The sequence below is a fragment of the Pogoniulus pusillus genome, chromosome 28 (genome assembly GCF_015220805.1).
Source record: "Pogoniulus pusillus isolate bPogPus1 chromosome 28, bPogPus1.pri, whole genome shotgun sequence".
NCBI classification, from domain to species: domain Eukaryota; kingdom Metazoa; phylum Chordata; class Aves; order Piciformes; family Lybiidae; genus Pogoniulus; species Pogoniulus pusillus.
This window is the reverse complement of record NC_087291.1, coordinates 16,396,369-16,415,427: the sequence shown is the minus strand read 5'-3', so window position 1 is coordinate 16,415,427 and position 19,059 is coordinate 16,396,369. Positions and strand designations below refer to the sequence as shown.

The 19,059-nt window shown below is 47.0% G+C and overlaps 1 protein-coding gene across 1 annotated transcript; it reads right to left on the bottom strand.

Annotated features, from left to right (window-relative positions):
* Positions 1-338: 338 nt before the first annotated feature.
* SEM1 (SEM1 26S proteasome subunit) lies at positions 339-7,843 on the bottom strand. Its single transcript, XM_064167039.1, has 3 exons — positions 7,679-7,843; positions 3,810-3,903; positions 339-531 (listed from the first exon to the last, which is right to left on the bottom strand). The coding sequence occupies exons 1-3, from the start codon at positions 7,752-7,754 to the stop codon at positions 489-491; spliced, it is 213 nt and encodes a 70-aa protein (XP_064023109.1). The 5' UTR covers positions 7,755-7,843; the 3' UTR covers positions 339-488.
* Between the last annotated feature and the right edge of the window lie 11,216 nt (positions 7,844-19,059).

The following is a 19,059-nucleotide window of genomic DNA, read 5'->3' as shown; positions in this document are numbered from 1 at the left end:
TGGATGATCCTGGAGGTCTCTTCCAACCTGGTTGATTCTAGGATTCAAATCCTGAGGCAAAAATAAGCTCTGCTACTTTCCAAAACTCCCTGCTACCTCTGCTGCATTTTAATTGCAAGAGGCATTTGATTTCATTTTGACATCTCCCCATCCCCAATGTCAGAAACGTGGGCTAGGCTATTTAGCTCCCCGTGAGGGGAGCAGGCACATTACTATCAGCTACTGACAGATCCCTTGTAGCACTTCAGGCAAGTCCATGGCTTGTGTGACAGGAGGCATTTCAGAACTGAAATACAAGTCACCAGCTCAGAAGCTGGACTAGGAAGGTAGGACTAGGCTAAAATTAAAACCTTTTTATTTTATACAAAACAATAATAAATCCAAGCAGACAATGAACTAAATCTGTCATTTTCCACCTCTTCTTTTCTCCGTAGAGTCTGTCAACAGTTCAATACCAAACCACTCCCATGTTCAGCCAGAAAAAAAGTTTAGGAGGTTTCCATCTTGTAGCCATGTTTTTCTAATTCAGCTCTGTACAGGAAAAAGAGAGGAATATTAAAGCACACAAATAACACTTTTTCAGCATTTAAAGCAAGTTATTCTGTAGTTGTGATTGGCACTTTAAAGTGTCAGCCTCAAATGATGAAAGATGAAACAAAAAGAGAATGCTTAGGTCACTTGAATGGGACTTGAGGAGGTTCTAAAGGACATTTCTCAGTCATTGGTCATTCCTCAGCTGCTGAATGCACTGTTAGGAAACAAGCTCTGTGTTTAGGGGCTGAAAAACATAGGTTGAGTTCTGGCAACAAAAAAGATGCTGCTCCCCACAATAAAAGGGATGGAGTTACAAAGAGTCCACGAGGAATGTTCCCAAAGTGAGCTTTTCTTCATCCTTCCTGACCAGGAAATCCCTTCTTGACCAGGGAAGGTGGTGGAGGTCCCATCCCTGGAGGTACGCACAGTCATGCTTGATGGGGTTCTGAGCAACCTGATCTAGCTGAGGATGTCCCTGCTGATTGCAGGGGGGCTGGAGTAGATTAGCTCTAGAGGCTCCTTCCAACCCAAACCATTCTAAGGTTCTATATTGCAACAGCAACAGTTCTACATTGTCAGACATTCGTATTTTCAAAAGCCAAATCTACTGCACAAGACACAATGACTTTAGAAACAATAGGAACTAGTCACTGCTTCTTGGGTTCATACCAATAGCTTCAACCTCACTTACTTTAGAGCTCTTCAGCTTAGTGACTCACATGACTAAAAGTGAATTCTAAGTGGAAAAAAAAGGTTTTGCTCATAATTATTGTTCTCTGACCCATTGTGGCTGGAGTACAACTCTATGGGGCAAAGCAGCACCTGCAAGCCTGCAACAACTTCAGGCACTAGAGAGAAAAAAACCACAATAGATTGCTTTATGTTCAGGACTTGAAGCAGGTGAGCTCCCCAAGTGATTTTAATGCAATTGCTTCCAAAATCATTTGAACTTTTTCATTTGGCTGATTTAAAAACACCAAACAGCACTACTATGAGATGCAATACACTTTCCAGTGAACAATTCTGAGGGAAAAGGATTGCTTTGTTCCCCTTACTTGTTGCCAGGACAGCAAGTCAGCAGCCACAGCATTATCACACTTGCCGTGTCCTCACTTTGCTGCTCCTCACCTGCATTCTGGTTTTATCTCCTTAGCACACATGGCCTAAAGTAGTCCAAGTCAGAGTGTCCAGAGAAGAGCAACGAAGCTGGTGAATGGTATGGAGAACAGGGCTGCTGAGGAGCAGCTGAGGAACTGGGGGTGTTTAGTCTGGAGAAGAGGAAGCAGAAGGAGACCTTACTGCTCTCTACAACTCCCTGAAAGGAGGCTGGAGTGAGGTGAGTATTGGTCTTTTCTCCTCAGTATCAGATGGAGAGGAAACAGCCTGAAATTGTCCCAGGGGAGGTTTAGTTTGGATACAAGGAAAAATTTCTTTTCTAAAAGAGTGGCCAGAACAGGCTGCCCAGAGAGGTGGTGGGAGCCACCCTGGAGTGTGCTGAAGAAATGTGTGGGCATGGCACTTTGGGACATGGTTTAATGGCCGTGGTGATCTTAGGTTGACAGCTGGACTCAATCTCAAAGGTCTTTTCAAACCAAACCTATTCTGTGATTCTATGAGAATGGTTTGGGTTGGAAGTGACCTTAAAGATCCTCCAGTTACAGGTTAGTTTACCTGCTTAGCTGTGTAATTTTACAAGTTCAGGATTGCAGCATTTCCTTTCTAATGCTGAAATCAAAATGTGCTGCAACCAAGCAACATGACAAGCTGTCATTTCAACACCAGTGTGCAGCCACCAGCAGCACAGACCACAGTCAAGGCACAGTTACTGAAGGGCTGTCAGGATCAGCTGTGTTTAGCAAGATTGTTTCACTCCATAGAATCACAGAATAGCTTTGCTTGGAAAAGACCCCTAAGATCAAGCCCAACCATCAACCCAACACAACAACTTGTTTCCCAGTATCAGTTGAACTGCTTTTCAGTCTTAGCAAGAAAAACAACTATGTCAACAGACCACTTCTGGATCTTCTACATCAAGGATCATTTCCAGCCAAGTACAACAAGAGACCTCATCCCAGGAACTGTTCAACCAGGTGATGTTACAGCTAGTTTGTTCTTCATGCAACATATACTGAGAGATTAATTACAAAGTGTGAATTATCAGTGATGCTTGAAACAACTTCAGTTATAATAACGCAGCAATGAAGGATTAACTGAAACTACAAGTGACAAGCAGAGAGGATTAAACAACTGGATTAGAGGTACCCAAATTGCTGTTGCTTTTTTCAAGGCATGTGAGGAACAATTACTTTGATATTGTTGCTACTAAGTAGCAATGCTCACCACAGACAAGAAGTGAACCTTAGTATAGATAACTGCTCTCTAAAAATCAATCTATTTGGACAAAGAATAGCAAGGCAAGGAAAAAAGGGGAGGAAAAAAAACAAGGAAAAAACACACTTTGTGCACCGTGTAGAAGACAATGAAACTTGGAATCTTTGCCATTGATCAAGGAATGGTTTGGTAGACCTTAAAGTCCACATAATTCCAATTCTCCCATGCCATGGGCAGGGACACCTCCTCCTAGCCCAGCTTGCTCAAAGCCCCAGCCCACCTGACTTTGTACACTGCCAGACTTGGAGCCACCACAACTTCTCTTGGCAACCTGTTCCAGTGCCTCAACACTCTCACAGGGAAGAATTTCCTCCTAATGTCAAATCTTTGCAGTGCATCTCAGTTTTCACACATATGCAGAAATGCCCTTAGAAAAGGATTTATTCATGACAAATTGGAAAAGTGTCAGCTGCTTCACCATTTGTAAAGATCTTGGTACTGCTCAAGCTGTGTAACACAAAGCCTGAACACATCAGTGACATCAGGCACATTTCAGAGCTTGCAGTGCAATTACTAAAAGATGAGATGCTGATCACTGCTTCACTGTGCTGCAATCCCTTTAGAGGGAAAAGCAGAAAGCAGAACTTTCCTTTATTTCACATCTCTGTTGTTCTTTTTCAAACTAAGCAGATACAGAGAGAGTGATTGGCATTGGAATGGGCTGCCCAGGGAGGTCGTGGAGTCACCATCCCTGGAGGTGTTGAAGCCAAGCCTGGCTGGGGCACTTAGTGCCATGGTCTGGTTGATTGGCCAGGGCTGGGTGCTTGGTTGGACTGATGAGCTTGGAGGTCTCATCCAACCTGGCTGATTCTATGATTACCTAAACAATACCATTTCAAACATTTTACCCAGCTTCTGGAACAGGAAGTTAAAATTAAAAATACCTTAACTGATTGGAGAAATCATCTTCTACATTGTCATCATCCCAATTGTCTTCCCAGACATGTGCATCTTCATCTTCATCTAAACCAGTCCAATCTAAAAACAAAATAAGAGATCTAAATATTGTATCTTGCACTGCTTTGGGATCATGTCTCATTGACACATTAGCTCTGACTCTGGGCAAGCTACACTTGTGGTAATTACAAATGTCTCTCTTTAAAAAGTCTGGATCATATTTAAGTGTTTGAGATCAAAAAGTATATTTAAAAAACACCAACCCCCCCAAAAAAAAAGAAAACAAAATTCTCCCCCCCAAAATCTAAACCACTTAGTTTAATGAATTACTGAGAAAGCAACTTGATTACAACCATTCCACACTTCTTCAGCATCATAGCTTGCAGGATTACACACTGATAAGAGACACTTTAAATGGCCAAGCTGTCACACTGTGTCAAAGGAAGGAATATTTAATATCTGACTCATAAAGGCTCAACAAAAGGTCAACAATTTCTGGGTTTTATTTAATAAACCTTTCTCTAATTAAAAAGAAAAAAATGTATCTCTAAAGCAAATACACATGTGTTTGCCAAACACACACACAGACCCTCACAGTTCACTCAGATCAGACACAGACAGCCTAGGGACCAATGCCACAACAGCATCTGTGATGAAGAAGAAAAGCAAATTGAGAGAAGCACCTGCAAACACCAGTTGTGACCCATCACCAGCTACTTCTGGCTCTCAAAGCAGCAGAAGCTGTTTCCTTACAGAGGCAAAACATTACCAGCCCATTTGCTAATCCAATTTCTCTTTTTCCTATAATAATCTGGCACATCTCCCTTGACAATTTGCTGACCATCCTCTTAATGCTTAATTATATATATTTTTAAAAATGAAGATAAAACTGGTTTAGAAAAATAACAAACATGAAAAAGGATCAGAAATGTTCAAAACCACTATGTAAATGCAGGACACTTCACTGGGAAACACAGTTCATAGAATCAAGCAGGTTGGAAGAGAGCTCCAAGCTCAGCCAGCCCAACCTAGCACCCAGCCCTGGCCAAGCAACCAGACAATGGCACTAAGTGCCCCAGCCAGGCTTTGCTTCAACACCTCCAGGGATGGTGACTCCACCACCTCCCTGGGCAGCCCATTCCAATGCCAATCACTCTCTCTGAAAACAACTTCCTCCTAACATCCAGCCTAGACCTCCCCTGGCACAACTCCAGACTCTGTCCCCTTGTTCTGTTGCTGGGTGCCTGGCAGAAGAGGCCAACCCCACCTGGCTACAGCCTCCCTGCAGGCAGCTGCAGACAGCAATGAGCTCTGCCCTGAGCCTCCTCTGCTGCAGGCTGCACACCCCCAGCTCCCTCAGTCTCTCCTCACAGGGCTGTGCTGCAGGCTCCTCACCAGCTTCATCGCCCTTCTCTGGACATGTTCCAGTACCTCAATTTCTCTCTTGAATTGAGGAGCCCAGAACTGGACACAGTACCCAAGTTGCTTAGGAAGATCTACAAATTAGATACAAGATACAGGAACTAGCATCCAGCACAACAAACAGCAGCTTCCATCAGAAAAGGTCAGCTGGGGAGAATGCAAAAAAATAGGCTGCAAATCACACTGAGCAAAAGAACAGTCAAACAGGCTTCATGTCATCTCCCACACTGAGGGAAAGCCTCAATTATATTCTCATCACTGGAGCTACAAGATTCTATAGTCTCTGTATGTTGACAGTGCAGCCTAGAATTGCACACTGAAGTCATTATTCCCAGCTACATTATATGCCTGTGACAAAAATCAAGAGTAAAATAATATAGCATTATCTGAGATTGAAAGTATTAACAACAGCTGAGAGCCTGCTACCATTCAGTATTACTCATGCACACCCAAATTACAACATTTTGATAAACCTGTCATGGATGGACTCATTTTTTAAAGTATTTTAATACCCTAATCACTAATTTCCATATTTTGCACTTGGAAAAGGGAAAAGGAAAACAAAACCCAGGGTTCTTTTTTAGAGCAGAAGACACCAAAAACCACAACACTAAAATCCTCTAATTTTATACATTTCACTTTAGTTCCTGAACAGTACTCACTGACTACTTCACCACACACACTGGCATCTATCATGCTATATATCAAACAAAGTGTCCCACTTAAATCAGGGTACATCTGCTTTTTATACATTAACTTAACAAAGCAGCTGAAAAAAAATATCCAAGGATGTAGAAAAGAAATCTCTCCCCAAAAGGAAGAGGTTTTTATCCACTAAGGTCAATTTGCATTCTCTCATTTCCTTTGGGCAACAGACAGCAAAGTTTTGCTGCTGCACAGAAAGTGGTGCTTTAATTTGAAAGAACAACAAATTTGGCATGGCTTTGAGCACAGTTTTCATGATCCTTTCCTAGGCTCCCAAGAGAACACTTAAAGGTGGTCTGGCTATCCTTTTCAACTCCTCAAAACTACAATCTCACCTGAAACTTCCAATAGGGCTTTTTAGAAGGTCTTTTTTCTTTGCAAGATAGATCAGCAGGAAGCCTGACTGGGGTCACTCCTTACTAAATCTCAGTTCCACCTCAAAAGGCTGCACAGCATTTGGTTCTAGCAGGACTGCTGAAGTCAAGCAGAATTCATTTCACCTTCTGTAACAGCAGGTCAGTGCTCTGCCCAAGCCAAGCATGCTTTAAAGGCTTCCTTCATCCTTACTGCAAACGCTCAATTTACATTAAATAAGAGAAACATTTTCTGCCTGTTTGGGAAACATATGGAAAAGATGAGGTAGTCTTCTCAGACTGGTTCAACTCTCATCTCAACTATGCTAAGAACTTTTTCTCCAAGTGTCAAAATACTTTTACTGGTACAAATTTTTTTTTACTGGTACTGAGGGATTCAAAGCACCCAAGGTTTGTAAGGCCAAAGACAAACCCACATATACTATTGCCAAAAAAATACCCAAACAACCCAACCCAAATCCTGACATCTCCTTCACCATGTTTTACAATTTCAAAGAATCAGTCAGGGCTGGAAGGGACCACAAGGATCATCTAGTTCCAACCCCCCTGCCATGGGCAAGGACACCCTACCCTAGATCAGAGTTATCAGCAGCTTGAAACAGCTCTCCAAATTATGGACATAAACAGTCACGCCCTAAGAGGAATCTTTCCAAGGTCATACATCTAAAAGGGCACCAAACTGTTTTATTCTAAGTGCAGATTTAATGTTCTCATCCAATGCGTCTGTACCTATAGAAAGGAAACCAACATTTAAATATTTGTGCTCTAAAAGGCAGAGAGATTCAGAACAACTGGAGCAGGTTCTCTGCTTTTCATACTTGCTTCACCCTACACTCGCTTTCCAGCTTTCCACCCTGCACTCCCTTTCCAGCCTTTCAGCCTTCCTCTCTGCCTGGCGATTCTCATCTATCTCCTGAGCCAAGATGGAGCAAGTTTCTCCGGCACTTGTTCCCAGCAGTCCCGCACAATGACACAGCACTTTCCATTCGACGATACCAGCACGGCCGCACACCGGCAGCACCTTCGTGCTTGACCCCGACTCTAACGAGCCTGCAGCCCGCATCTCTGACCGAGGCAGGGCGAGGAGACGAAGCTCGCTGAGCCCCGCAGAGCAGCTTCCTGCGCAGCTGAAGCGGAACAAGAGGAGCCGCCTCACATCGCCCCGCACACCCCGAGGACTGCTCTGCGGACAGGGATCCGCTGACAAACCGCGCCCTGGCCCAGCCGCTCCCCTGCTCCTTCCCCGCCGCGGCCCACCGACCCGGGCCAGGCTGCGGCCTGCAAGCGGAACGAACCACCCACGCCGCCGCCCCCACCGCCTTTCTTCCCCTTCCTATCCCCGTCCCGCCCGGCACCTTCTGCCGGGAACTCCTCAAACTCATCATCCTCCTCCAGGAGCCCCAGGTCCACCGGCTGCTTTTTCTCCGACATGCTCGGCCTGCCGCCCCAGCACCGCGTCCCGCCGCCCGCGCAGGCCGATGGGATACCGGCGGCGGCCAGCACCGCGCCTGCGCCGCTCCGGCCGCGGCTCCCGCCCGCCCGCCTTGCTCCGCCCGCGGCCCCGCCCGCCGCGGTCCCGCCGCCGTGACGGGAACGCCGCGCGGTGCTCTCCGCCCCTCCCTGCTCCCTGCTCCTTGCCTCCCCTCGGCGTCCTGCCGGCCCGGCCCGGCGTGGCCTGGCCTGCCCCGAGCTGCCTCCCCGCCTCTCGCTGCGGTCCCCTCAGGGCGGCCTCGCTGGCGCCGGCCGCCCGCCGGCTTTGGCTGCCCGCCGGCCTCCGCCTTAGCCCAGAGCCTGACCGCGCCTGCTGCCGGCTTCCACGCTGCTGGGCAGCTCCGGCTGCTGCCCGCCTTGACCCACGGAACGCAGTGAGGGAGCAGGTGCCATGGGGCTGGGAAGCGAAGAGGCTATCAGTCGGTCCGTACCCGCACCTTGTTCCGCTGCGGCTGCCAGAGCCGGGGCGGGGGTGGGGGGTGGTGTCACCGCGCCGGTGTGGGGACAGCGAGATTGACCGTCCCGGAGTGAGCCCGGGCTGCCTGTGTGGAGTGGCAAATAGTGTGGATAAATCTGTGCGCTAGACCAGTAGACCGAGTCCCAGACAGGCGATGCCGCTGCTGGAGGCATCTGTTCTCATTATGGATTTAGATTGAGGCGAAACCTATGCAATATCAGCTCGTTTGGCTTTCTGATCTATAAGCTTTAGGTGGTGTGGGCTTTTTTTGTCCCTGGCGGCATTCGAACGTGCTAGATCTGATTGACTTTTTAACTTCTCAAGCCCCTCACATCACACAAACAAGGAAGCAGCTTGGCAAGGGAGGTTATGATTATTCAATAAAGACTTAGGATGTTACCAGGGGAAAAATATATATATGTATGCCTCGGGTTTTAAATATTCCAAGCTATATTCCTTTCACTTAATTCTAGCTTCTGTTGAAGCTGGAAACAAAAGCAAAGTTCAGTGCTTACCAGCCCGGACAAGTTGGTGCGTGTGGCTGCTCCCCTGGCTGCTCTCTAGGCAGCAATCACCTTCTATCAGCGCTGCCAGTTTGTTGCGGAGATTGGGGTGGGTTTTGGTTTTTATCCCTTTGTAAGAAGCCGATTCGAGAGACAATGACTTGCACAGCTGGGGTTACAGCGTGTCCTAGATTTAAAGTCAGGGAAACTGAACAAAAGTTCAGCGGGGATTCATTTGTTGTTCAGCAGAAGCATAGAATCGTAGAATCAAGCAGGTTGGAAGAGACCTCCAAGCTCAGCCAGACCAACCTAGCACCCAGCCCTGGCCAAGCAACCAGACCATGGCACTAAGTGCCTCAGCCAGGCTTTGCTCGAACACCTCCAGGGATGGCGACTCCACCACCTCCCTGGGCAGCCCATTCCAATGCCAATCACTCTCTCTGACAACAACTTCCTCATCACACCCAGCCTAGACCTGCGCTGGCACAACTTGAGGCTGTGTCCCCTTGTTCTGGTGCTGGTTGCCTGGCAGAAGGGCCCAACCCCACCTGGCTACAGCCTCCCTTCAGGGAGCTGCAGGCAGCAATGAGCTCTGCCCTGAGCCTCCTCTTCTGCAGGCTGCACACCCCCAGCTCCCTCAGCCTCTCCTCACAGGGCTCTGCTCCAGGCCCCTCCCCAGCCTTGCTGCCATTACTGGACGCATTCCAGTACCTCAGCATCATCTTGAATTGAGGAGTCCAGAACTGGACACAGTACTCAAGGTGTGGCATGGTTAGGGTAAGGTGGGAAATGAGCCCTTCAGCCAGGTGAAAGGTCTGATGGAGTGATCTCATTTCGTTCTCCCGTGGCACAGGTGATTGGGATTCTGTCATGGTTTAGTTAATTAGAAGGGTTAGGTGATAGGTTGGACTCAGTGATCCTAGAAGTCTTTCCCAGCCTGGTTTAATAAATCAGTATGTGTAATCTAATTGGGACTTGGCTGGAGTTTTCAGCAAGCCATGCATTTCGACTTAGCAGATAACTGCTCTATTCAGGGCATACAAGACTAATAAAGTGGTTGGGGTCTGTCATATCAAAAGCATGTGGCTAGTAGGTCAAGAAAGGTTCTCCTGCCCCTCTACTCTGCCCTACTGAGGACACATTTAGAGTACTGTGTCCAGTTCTAGGTCCCCCAGTTCAAGAGGGACATAGAACTGCTTGAGAGAGTCCAGCGCAGAGCCACAATGATGGTGAAGGGAATGGAACATCCCTCTTATGAGGAGAGCCTGAGGGAGCTGTGGCTGTGCTGCTTGAAGAAGAGGAAACTGAGAGGTGACCTCATCAGTGTTTATAGAGATATGCAAGTGAGTGGCAGGATGCTGGAGCCAGGCTCTGCTGGGTGATGCCTAATGACAGGACAAGGGGCAATGAGTGGAAGCTGAGGCTTAGGAAGTTGCATTTACACATGAGGTGGAATTTTTTCCCTGTGAGTGTGACAGAAGACTGGAACAGGCTGCCCAGGGGGATTGTGGAGTCTCCCTCTCTGGAGTTATTCAAGCTCTGCCTGGATGTGTTCCTGTGTGATCTGGTATAGGAGATCCTGCTGTGGCAGGGGGATTGGACTGGATGAGCTTTTGAGGTCCCTTCCAGCCCCTGACATTCTGTGATAAGCCTTTACCTGCACATCTGCTGTGCAGAAAGATACAGCTGTCTTTTCCACCTCCCTTGTCTCCTCCTTTGCAAGCTGCTAGTTAGGAAGGTCTGGAGTGCCAGCAGAGAAAAGAATCTGTGCTTCCTTAGGGGATATGGCCAGCCACTGCACAGGGAAATGAGGAAGATGAAGGAGTTGTGAAGCAGTAGACACTGTTTATGTAGGGATTGACCACAACCACTCTTGGACCTCAGTTCTCCTTTGCCTTTCCCATCTGTGGAGCTGAGTATTCCTGTGTCACTGATTTTGGTGCCAGCCTTGTGACTGTGGTTTCTTAGCAGAGGCACAGTCATCTTTTCTTAAGGTTTCTTAGCAGAGACAGAGCCACATTCTCCAAAGGTTTCTTAGCAGAGACAGAGCCACATTCTCCAAAGGTTTCTTAGCAGAGACACAACCACATTCTCCTAAGGTTTCTTAACAGAGACACAACCACATTCTCCTAAGGTTTCTTACTGGCATTTTTAGGTAGATTCCTACTCAGTCTGGGATATATGTGTGTCCCAGACATCAGATAGGATATATGTATATCTCATATCTTATTGGCCCCAGAAAGCATGGTAAGGAGCTTATGTTTCTCCACTGAGAAACTTAGGTTTCTCCATGGACATCATTTAATTCCACAAAGCATCCCAGCACCTACACATTTGGTGGCTCAGTTTATAATCCTCAAGGCTTGTGGTGGACCTAGCCCTGTTGGCTAGTTTTAGTTCTTTAGGAGGAAAAAAAAAGAAGCATAAGGATTCAGCTGTCCAGAACAGGTTTTCCAGTGTGAAAAGGTATTTGAAAGGTTGCAGCAGAGTGTCCAAGCCCCCCCAAGGATGATTCGAATTTGAGAGTTTCTAGATGGGCCATCAAGAATATGAGTTACCACTCAGCATCTCCCCATGGCAATCAGGGAGGGAAAAGGCCACTGATGCCTCATCAGAACATACTGACACTGATTTTTGTTTTATCCTTCCCTTGTGGCAATCTTTGCAGTCACCAAGCCTGTATGGACAGAGGACACACAGAGCAAAGAACAGATTTGATCAAAATTAGAGAAAGCAATTCCTACATTCCCAGAAGTGCATAAAGAATCTGCATTCCCAGAGCTTCAGCCCCTGCGTAGTCTATCAGCTACCTGCTGACTAAATTGGTGTTCCAAACCCAACAGCCTGACACTACAGGCTGCTTCTGCCTGGAATTTAAAGAGGAAAAAAAAATCTACAGACTTCAGTGGTTTGGGACCACCTCTATTAAAACCTTGCCTTAAATATCCCTTTAACTAGTAGCACGCTTCAAATGCAAGACAATCCTGAGTAACTCATCAGTCCCTCGATTATCCTTCCCAGAGCTGCCCAGCAGCTATTTGCTCAATATGATTTGTTTTAATTTCTCCTTTTCTTTTCTTTTTTTGGTTGTTATTCAGCATGTTTTATGCATTAGTATCAGAAGAGCCTGTCTTTCTCTTGGCAAATGTTACTGCAAGTCGTCTAGGAGGGAGGTTGGATTATGGAGATTTATTTATTGAGAGTGGAATTTGCATAAATGAAAAGTGGAAATAGAGCATTTTTTTTTTATTCCTGAATTAGAGACTGGGTTGGTGGTTTGTTGGTTGGTTTTTTTTTCTACCCCTTCAAGGTGAAAGAAAAATGTGTTTAGTACACTAGTTCTGAGTTCCAGATGTTATAATTTTTAGTAATTTCTATGCCTGGTCTCATCTTGGACACTTTAATGTCTGAAAGGAAGATTGGAGAATCATAGAATCAGTCAGGGTTGGAAAGGACCACAAAGAGCATCCAGTTCCAGCCCCCCTGCCGTGGGCAGGGACACTCTACCCTAGAGCAGGCTGCCCACAGCCTCAGCCAGCCTGGCCTTAAACACCTCCAGCCATGGGGCCTCAACCACCTCCCTGGGCAACCCATTCCAGCCTCTCACCACTCTCATGCTCAACAGTTTCCTCCTCACCTCCACTCTGAATCTCCCCACCTCCAGCTTTGCTCCATTCCCCCCAAGTCCTGGCACTCCTTGAGAGCCTAAAAAGTCCCTCCCCAGCTTTTTTGTAGCCCCCTTCAGATCCTGGCAGGCCACAAGGAGGTCACAGCAGAGCTGCTGCAGCCCTCTGAGCTTTGCTTGAACACCTCCCACGTCCAGGCTTTTCTTGAACAGCTCGAGGGACAGTGACTCCACCACCTCCCTGGGCTGCCCATTCCAATGCCAATCACTCTCTCTGACAACAACTTCCTCCTAATATCCAGCCTAGACCTCCCCTGGCACAACTTGAGGCTGTGTCCCCTTCTTCTGTTGCTGGGTGCCTGGCAGCAGAGCCCAACCCCACCTGGCTACAGCCTCCCTTCAGGTAGCTGCAGACAGCAATGAGGTCCCTCCTCAAGTCTCTTCTTCTCCAGGCTAAGTTGTTGCTCTGGAGGCCTGCATAGCCCCAGGCTACCAAGCAGTGCCTGTTCAGAGAAACCCTCTGCTCCAAGGAAAAATTATATTGTGTGGTTTTGATCCAGCTGACCTCATCCACACAATGTGAAATCCATGTGTGCATGCATCATATCTAATGGAATCATGGAATCAACCAGGTTGGAAGAGACCTCTAAGCTCATCCAGTCCAACCTAGCACCCAGCCCTATCCAATAATGGACCATGAGCTTGGACACTTCTGGCTCGGACCAGCAGTGCCCACATAGTTTATCTGGATGGGAGAGTTGGGAGAGTGACTGTCCTGTGGTTAGATAGCCAGGATAGCACTTAACTCCTTAAATTAAATACAGGAAGGCTTAATGTTACCATTCAGAGTGCAAGAATTAACTATGCAGTGCAGAACATCTCTCCTGGCAGTCCAAGCACTGGTTAATGCATCCTGGGAATCCCTTTGGAGCTGGCATTCTGTCTCTCAGCACAGTGCTGCGTTTCATGCTGTAGCTTTAGATTGAAATGCAGGGTGTGTGTGGGGGGGGAAAGGCATATTTTACATTCAATGCATCTAAGTCTTAGGAATGAATTTCCCCACTTCCTTCCAAGCTCTGGACCTGTGGCATTATTCCTGAGGTCAGTGCCTTCACTTTGCCACTATTTATTTATTCGTGTCTGCAGAGGTCCTCTTTTTCTCTCCAGCTGCTCCATCATTCACCAGCGCCTCCTGGTCGCCCACCCTGCTCCCACAGCCCATCCCTTCTTCACAGCTGACCCTCTCTAAGGTCAGGATGCGATTAGGAGGCTGGAGATCATAAGGAATATTAATCACAAGCTACACTTGGATGTTGCCTTACAGACTTCCTTATGTGAAATGCGCTGTGGCGAGCTCTCGGGTTACCAGTGGCTGAAAAAGAAACAGTTCTCTCTTTACCCTTGACAGTCAACAGCAAGCTTGATTTATTTTCTCATTTTCAGTTAGTCTAAAGGCAGCTGGACAGCATTGCCACAAAGCTCTAGCTGTGTGTCATTGTAATAGGGGCAATATGTTTGTTCACTTCTGCTCCCTTCCTCTCTCTAATTGTTCTATTGTCTTTCTGCTTTCTCTCCACATTCGGGCTGACAAAATGTCTCCTTGGGTTTAGCCCTCTAGCCAAAACTTAACGGGCTTCTAATCAAGAGCTAACACCACCAGCAGGCTATTTCCTGTCTTTGTTTACCATTCCTGGTATCATCTTTCTTCTCCTCACAGTGCATCATAGCAAATTTTCACCCTTCTTTTCCCCTGAATCTTCCTCCATACAGGGGCAGGAAGCTTCCTATATATTGTTCCTCTTTCCTTTTCTGGCCACTCAATCTCTGGCCCCTCAGCTCTACATCCTGCAAGGGCAGCAGATGCTTTTGCAAAGCCATAGTAATCCTGGGATAACTATATATTCCATGTAGGAATATACATAGCCACATCAGAGCAGCAGAACTCATAGAACCATAGAATTGTTTTGGTTGGAAAAGACCTCTGAGATCATTGGATCCACCTAAAAGCATCTTGGCCATTAAACTATGTCTTGAAATGCCACATCCACAGAATCACACAACATCAAAGGTTGGAAGGGACCTCCAGAGATCATCAAGTTCAACTCCACTGCCAAAGCAGGATCACCCAGGGTAGTCCTCAAAGGAATGCATCCAGGTGGGTTTTGGAAGTCTCCGGAGAAGCAAACTCCACAGTCTCTCTGGGCAGCCTGCTCCAGCCCTCCAGCACCCTCACTGTAAAGAAGTTTCTCCTTCTATGTCCAGATCTCATTGGATGGCTGCATGGCCTGATGGGGTGTGAGCATCCCCTCCTGCCCCCCAGCTTCGTATCATCAGAAGAAAGGGAAGAAGGAAGAAATGCAGATGAAGACGAGAAAATGCAGAAGAAGAAGGGGAAAATGCAGATGAAGAAGAAAGAGAAAATGCAGAAGAAGAAAAAGAAGGGGAAATGCAGAAGAAGAAAAGGAAAATGCAGAAGAAGGGGAAATGCAAAAGAAGAAGAAAATGCAAAAGAAGAAGGGGGAAATGCAGATGAAGAGGAAAGAGAAAATGCAGAAGAAGAAAAAAATGCAGAAGAAGAAGAAGAAAAAGAAAATGCAGACGAAGAAGGGGGAAATGCAGAAGAAGGGAGAAAGGCAGAAGAAGAAGGGGGAAATGCAGAAGAAGAAGGGGGAAATGCAGAAGAAGGGAAAAAGGCATAGGAAGGGGAGAAGGCAGAAGTGTATGAGGGTGGTGCAGATATAGAAGGAGGACAACACAGCACACTAGAAGAAGACATTGAAGAGGTAGAAAAGAAAAAGGGCATCCTCAGCTGCAACAACAACCACCAGAATGATAAATCTGCTGCTGCTGCCCAAGACAGAGAAGAGGAAAAAAAGCAAGATGAAGAGGAGGAAGAGGAAGCTACCACGTTTCTCAGATTCCTTTACCAGCAGAATGTTGCTGAGCCTCGGCACAGATTGTGCTGATGTTTTGAACACAGTGTGATTAATTGCTAGGTGCTGTTCCCCACGGCTTCCATTTCTATGCAAATAGCAAGATCGTCAGGGTACAATTCAGTTGTCTAAACGTTGGCTGAGGTGCCCTAAAGCACAGGGCTGCCTGTTGTAATCTGCCTCTTCCCAATGGCACTTGGAGATAGAGTAAAATACACAGAATGACAGAATTAACCAAGTTGGAAAAGACCTCTAAGATCATTGAGTCCAAGCCTCGCTGAATGGCAGCACAGCCTTCTGGTGTGGCAGCCACTCCATCCAGTTAGGTGTCATTATCTTAGGTTAGCAAATGAAGCTGAGGCAGTATGTCACATCACAGAATTTCTTCTTAGATTGGAAAAAACCTTCAAGTCCATCAAATCCAATCATTAGTTTCACATTGACAAGCCCTTGACTAAACCAAACCCCGCAGCACAATGTCTAATCACTATGAATTGCTATGGTTGGAAAGGACCACCAGAATCAGAGTCACAAGGAGCTAGTGAGTCAAGTCCTGACTTAATCTGACCCATTCCCTGCATGCTGCTCTCAGGAGACTCCACCTGCAGTACTGTGCCCTGCTTTGAAAACCCCAACACAAGGGCTTGGACCTGTTAGAGCAGGTCCAGAGCAGGCCACTAAGTTGATGGAGCACCTGTCTTATGAGGACAGGCTGAAAGCATTGGAGTTGTTCAGCCTGGAGAAGTAAAGGCTCCAGAAAGACCTTAGAGCAGCCTTCAAGTACTTGAAGGAGGCCTCCAAGATAGCTGGAGAAGGACTTTTGACAAAGGCATGGAGTGACAGGATGAAAGCTAATGTCTTCAAACTGGAAGCAGCTGGACTGAGATTAGACTTTAGGAAGCAGTTCTTGTCCATGAGCGTGGTGAGGCACTGAAACAGGTTGCCCAGAGAAGATGTGAAGGCTCCAAGACTGGAAGTGTTCAAAGGCAGGTGGGATGGGACACTGAGCAAACTGGGGTAGTGGCAGAAATCCCTGCCTATGGCAGGAGAGTTGAAACTAGATGATCTTTATGTTCCCTTCCAACAAAAACCATTCTTCGATGCTGTGATTCATTCAACCCTTCCACAAGGGCAGCAGCTCAGGACAGACTGTGAGCCATTGTATGTCTAAGAGTGCAAACTTTTTGGTTCTGAAGATAGTAGTTTATGTAGAGAACACCTTGGAAAATGGACTCTCTCTTCCTGACTTGCTTTCCAAAGCACATAAATCTTCTGCAACTCCAATTCTCAGCCCCATAACAAACACGACAGCACCAGCTGGAATGCTGACTTGATGCTTATGAAAACAGCACCAGAATAAAGGGTGAGAGGAAGCCAAACTGAGCTACAAACCCAATGGGGTGGCAGTGTGTAAACAGAAAATCCTTTTGTCTACATTGTATACACAGACAGAATTTTCTGTGTTTATGTGTGCAGCAGTTATTAAGCTACAACAGGTAAACTATACAATTAAGCAGGTTCATATGGTGGTGCTAAATAGTTTTCTAAGTTACAAAGTCACAAGGATCACCTGCAGCAGTGTAGTACAGTGAAGAAAAAAAAGTTAGAGTGCATTGTTAGTAAGGTTGGCTGAGAGAGAGATTGTCTGATTGTCATGTGAAGGAGTGCATTAGGCAACAGCTCTCTCAGTTTGCCTGTTTCTGGCTGTATCTTTTGTGATACACAATAGGGGAATCTTTCCTCTGATTTGCTTTTAAGGTTTTTAGCACAATGGAAAGTATTGTAAAGAAAAAAAAAATAATCAAAATCTGCAAATAGCAGGAAAATGTCTTGTGGTGATGTTCTTAATCAGCCTCTGAGCCTCAGTTTGAGAGATCCCCAAGGCTCAAGAGATGCCAGCCTGGAGCACTTCTGCATATCGGATCTAGGAGGTCTGAAAGATTGTTTAATGATCTTGGGTTTGTGCTCTTGCAAAGCTACAAAGTCTTTCCCCCTCTCCTCCTCCCACCAGGCAGTAGCACAGATTATGTTCAATTTCATAGAATCATAGAATCAATCATTTGGAAGAGATGTCCAAGCTCAGCCAGCCCAACCTAGCACCCAGCCCTGGCCAATCAACCAGACCATGGCACTAAGTGCCCCAGCCAGGCTTGGCTTCAACACCTCCAGGGACCATCGTCCCTGGAACCCATTCCTGGGCAGCCCATTCCAATGCCAATCACCCTCTCTGTCAAGAACTTCCTCCTAGCATCCAGCCTAAACCTCCCCTGGCACTGCTTGATACTCTGTCCCCTTCTTCTGTTGCTGGGTGCCTGGCAGCAGAGCCCAACCTCACCTGGCCACAGCCTCCCTTCAGGTAGCTGTAGACAGCAGTGACCTCTGCCCTGAGCCTCCTCTTCTCCAGGCTGCACACCCCCAAGTTCCTTCAGCCTCTTCTCATAGGCTTTGTGCTTCAGGTCCCTCACAGCTTTGTCACCCTTCTCTGGACACCTTCCAGTACCTCAACATCTCTCTTGAAGTGAGGAGCCCAGAACTGGACACAGCACTCAAGGTGTGTCCTGAGCAGTGCTGAGCACAGGGGCAGAAGAACCTCCCTTGTCCTGCTGCCCACACTGCTCCTGAGCCAGCCCAGGATGCCATTGGCTCTGCTGCCCACCTGGGCACTCTGCTGCCTCATGCTGGCTCATTTAGGGTGTTCTTCAAAATCTCCATCACTTGCTGGGGCCTCTAAAGCCAGGGACTTGCTTTTAAACAAATGTTATTCCAATTTATTAATAAACCAGCCACTGTCGGCAGAGTAAGAGATGTCAGCAACCTCTTTTGCTGTGTCTGCCACAGTCAGACATCACCAGCAGCAGCATGGCCCATTCCCCTCCGTAAAACTTCTAGTTGTTTGGATCGGGCCAGGTGGGATTGGGCTCTGCTGCCAGGCACCCAGCAACAGAACATGGGGACACAATCTCAAGCTGTGCCAGGGCAGGTCTAGGCTGGATGTTAGGAGGAAGTTGTTGGCAGAGAGAGTGATTGGCATTGGAATGGGCAGCCCAGGAAAGTGGTGGAGTCACCATACCTGGAGGTGTTGAAGCCAAGCCTGGCTGGGGCACTTAGTGCCAGGGTCTGGTTGATTGGGCAGGGCTGGGTGCTAGGTTGGACTGGCTGAGCTTGGAGGTCTCTTCCAACCTGCTTTGATTCTATGGTTTTATGACATAGAATCATGGAATGGTCTGGTTTGGAAGGGACCTCCATAGGTCATCCAATCCGTCCCTTCATGAAAATTCTTCCACATTAATGGCAAATGCCCATATGAAAAGCCAGGCAACAAATATCTCTGTTCCTTGCCTTTTCATTGCCTTGTCCTCTGCAGGGGGAAGTCCACATTTTCCATTGTGTCTTCCCTCAGAAGTGGTTGGAGATGGCTGCAGTCTGAAATCTGACCAAAGCGAAGCCAGAAGGGCTGAAATTGTACGTTCAGTGTTTGTGCAGGCTGTGTGTAAAGCCACAAGGAGAAGGAAACTTCAACAATCCCGTGCAGATCTGAGACCCTGAACAGTGGCTCCTCAATTCCCATAAACAGCACTAAATTTAGGATTTGCTTTCCCAACCACTTATCACACGTGTGGTATATGGCCACGGTGCAGCTGAATGCATCCAAATGCCTGGGTCTCCACTGGTGAGTTTAAACCCAAAGCTGAAAGGAGTGCTGGAAAAATGGATGTGCTTCTTCATG

What these genes read in the sequence shown, in the direction of transcription:
- SEM1 (XM_064167039.1), bottom strand. Translation starts at nt 7,754, where the DNA reads ATGTCGGAGAAAAAGCAGCCGGTGGACCTGGGGCTCCTGGAGGAGGAT. An exon ending in TGAGGAGTTCCCGGCAGAAG is followed by an intron (nt 3,904 to 7,678) that starts GTGCCGGGCGGG and finishes TTTTGTTTTTAG; the next exon opens with ATTGGACTGGTTTAGATGAA. An exon ending in GATTTCTCCAATCAGTTAAG is followed by an intron (nt 532 to 3,809) that starts GTATTTTTAATT and finishes TTTCCTGTACAG; the next exon opens with AGCTGAATTAGAAAAACATG.